This window comes from Phalaenopsis equestris, unplaced genomic scaffold (assembly GCF_001263595.1).
Source record: "Phalaenopsis equestris unplaced genomic scaffold, ASM126359v1 Scaffold000002, whole genome shotgun sequence".
Lineage (NCBI taxonomy): Eukaryota > Viridiplantae > Streptophyta > Magnoliopsida > Asparagales > Orchidaceae > Phalaenopsis > Phalaenopsis equestris.
The window spans coordinates 16322236-16324015 of NW_018164444.1; the positions used below are offsets into that span (position 1 = coordinate 16322236).

Below are 1780 nucleotides of genomic sequence, written 5' to 3' on the forward strand. Positions count from 1 at the left end.
TAACACCCAATTCCTATGTATTGACATATCTAATGCCTAAAATTTGCTTCTCATATTTAAACCACCCAAATTTTACATAGCATATCAAAAGTACCACCATTTTAACTTTTAAAAAGTGAAATACACCTTTCCATGCATAGGTAAGGTGGTATGCATGTAAAAATTGAAGTTTAGGTGTTATATATGTAAAAATATAAGAATTGAGTGGTATGTATGTAAATTTTCCAAAAGAACGTCATACAGAACCATAAGGCCACCGATAACCATTACTCTGCTGTCCAAGGTGATTGCCAGGTACTGCAAATGATCTCGCGAGGAAGCGAACCTGCCATATAAAAGAGTGAAATTAGAACTCATAAAAAAAAGAGAATTAACAAGTTTTAAAAACTTCTTTTTTCTTTTTTCTTTTTCTTTTTCTTTTTTTTTTTTAGACAAGTACAAGCAGACTAGCAGTGATCAACTGTGAGAAGGAAAACTAACAATTTTTCATTACAGTAAGTTGCAAATTAGTCAAGTTGATTATTGAGAATTATTATTCTAATTAAGTACAAAATCTACTGATACAAGTCTAGAATATTTCAGCCTGATAATTTAAATTGGTTTCATTGCATTGATGATGCGTAGATAAAAGGATTGAAACTAAATTTGGTCAAGTTATCTAAATTTTGAAAAATTATACATTGATGATGCTTCCATTATGGATCAATTTCCATGATTTTATGATATTCCATTAATTTCTTATTGTAGGAATATTTGATAGAAATTAGAAATTAGATTGTGAGCATTTTGTATTGGATAATGTGTTTGGCCCAAATGATTTGTACCTAGGATTTGTTAATTGTGATACAAAAGGGAGCTGATTGAAAGGGTCGTAAAAAGCTCAAACCAGAATGCTCTTGCTTATACAAAAACCTTCACTAAACACTTCACTGAGATTTGAGTTATAATTTGGGGCATTTACATGCATACCACCCAATGCCTATGTATTTACATATCTAACACCTAAACATTAACTTTTTATATTTATACCACCCAAATCTTTCACATCACATAAAAAATATCATCATTTTAACTTACAACAACAACAACAAAGCCTTAATCCCAGTACGTGGGGTAGGCTACATGAATCTTTTTTTCTCCATTGCGTCCTATTTAGTGTCATAGTTTCATTTAGTTCTAGTAAAATAAGATCATTTTTTATACAATAAGCCCAAGTCTTCCTAAGTCTACCTGTCTTTCTTAACACAAGTCGAATCTAAAACATCTACTCTCCTAATCGGATCATCAGATAGTTGATGTTTAATGAGATCAAACCATCTAAGACCACAATTTTAACTTTTAAAAAAAATCAAATAAGCATTTTTCATGCATATAAAAGGATGTATGCCCCGGGGTTGTGTTTGGGGGTCGGCTGAACCGGCCCTGTCTGATCCCAACATGCTGGTGTCGGTCAACTTTTTCGATTGATTAGATTTATTTGAAAAATATGATATATGAAAATAATTTTTGAGATTTAATTTAAATATAAAAGATATATAGTTTGGGTTTTGAAAGTAGTGTGTTTTAGTTTTTGAAAAATGAGACCAAATGGATCTCATTCGTCCAATAGTTTGCATAATCGTGCCTGATACCGCGAATACTACACCCTCCCGAAAGATAAGTGTAGACCTCGGCGATAGACCCAATCCTGCAAACTAAGAGATTTGTGACATCCGTTTAGTCTGCGAACCTTTTATATATGACCGACAAGTTCCCCTATTTAATACAAAGATTAAATAAG

General features: G+C 32.0%; 1 protein-coding gene across 1 annotated transcript in view; it reads right to left on the minus strand.

Annotated features, from left to right (window-relative positions):
• Window positions 1-241: 241 nt before the first annotated feature.
• Window positions 242-1780, minus strand: part of LOC110018068 (probable aldehyde dehydrogenase) — a gene marked incomplete at its 3' end in the record, with an annotated part of 30250 nt that continues 28711 nt past the window's right edge. Inside the window, 1 exon segment of the mRNA XM_020715290.1 lies at window positions 242-325. Within this exon segment, the coding sequence (XP_020570949.1) occupies window positions 242-325 (84 nt within the window).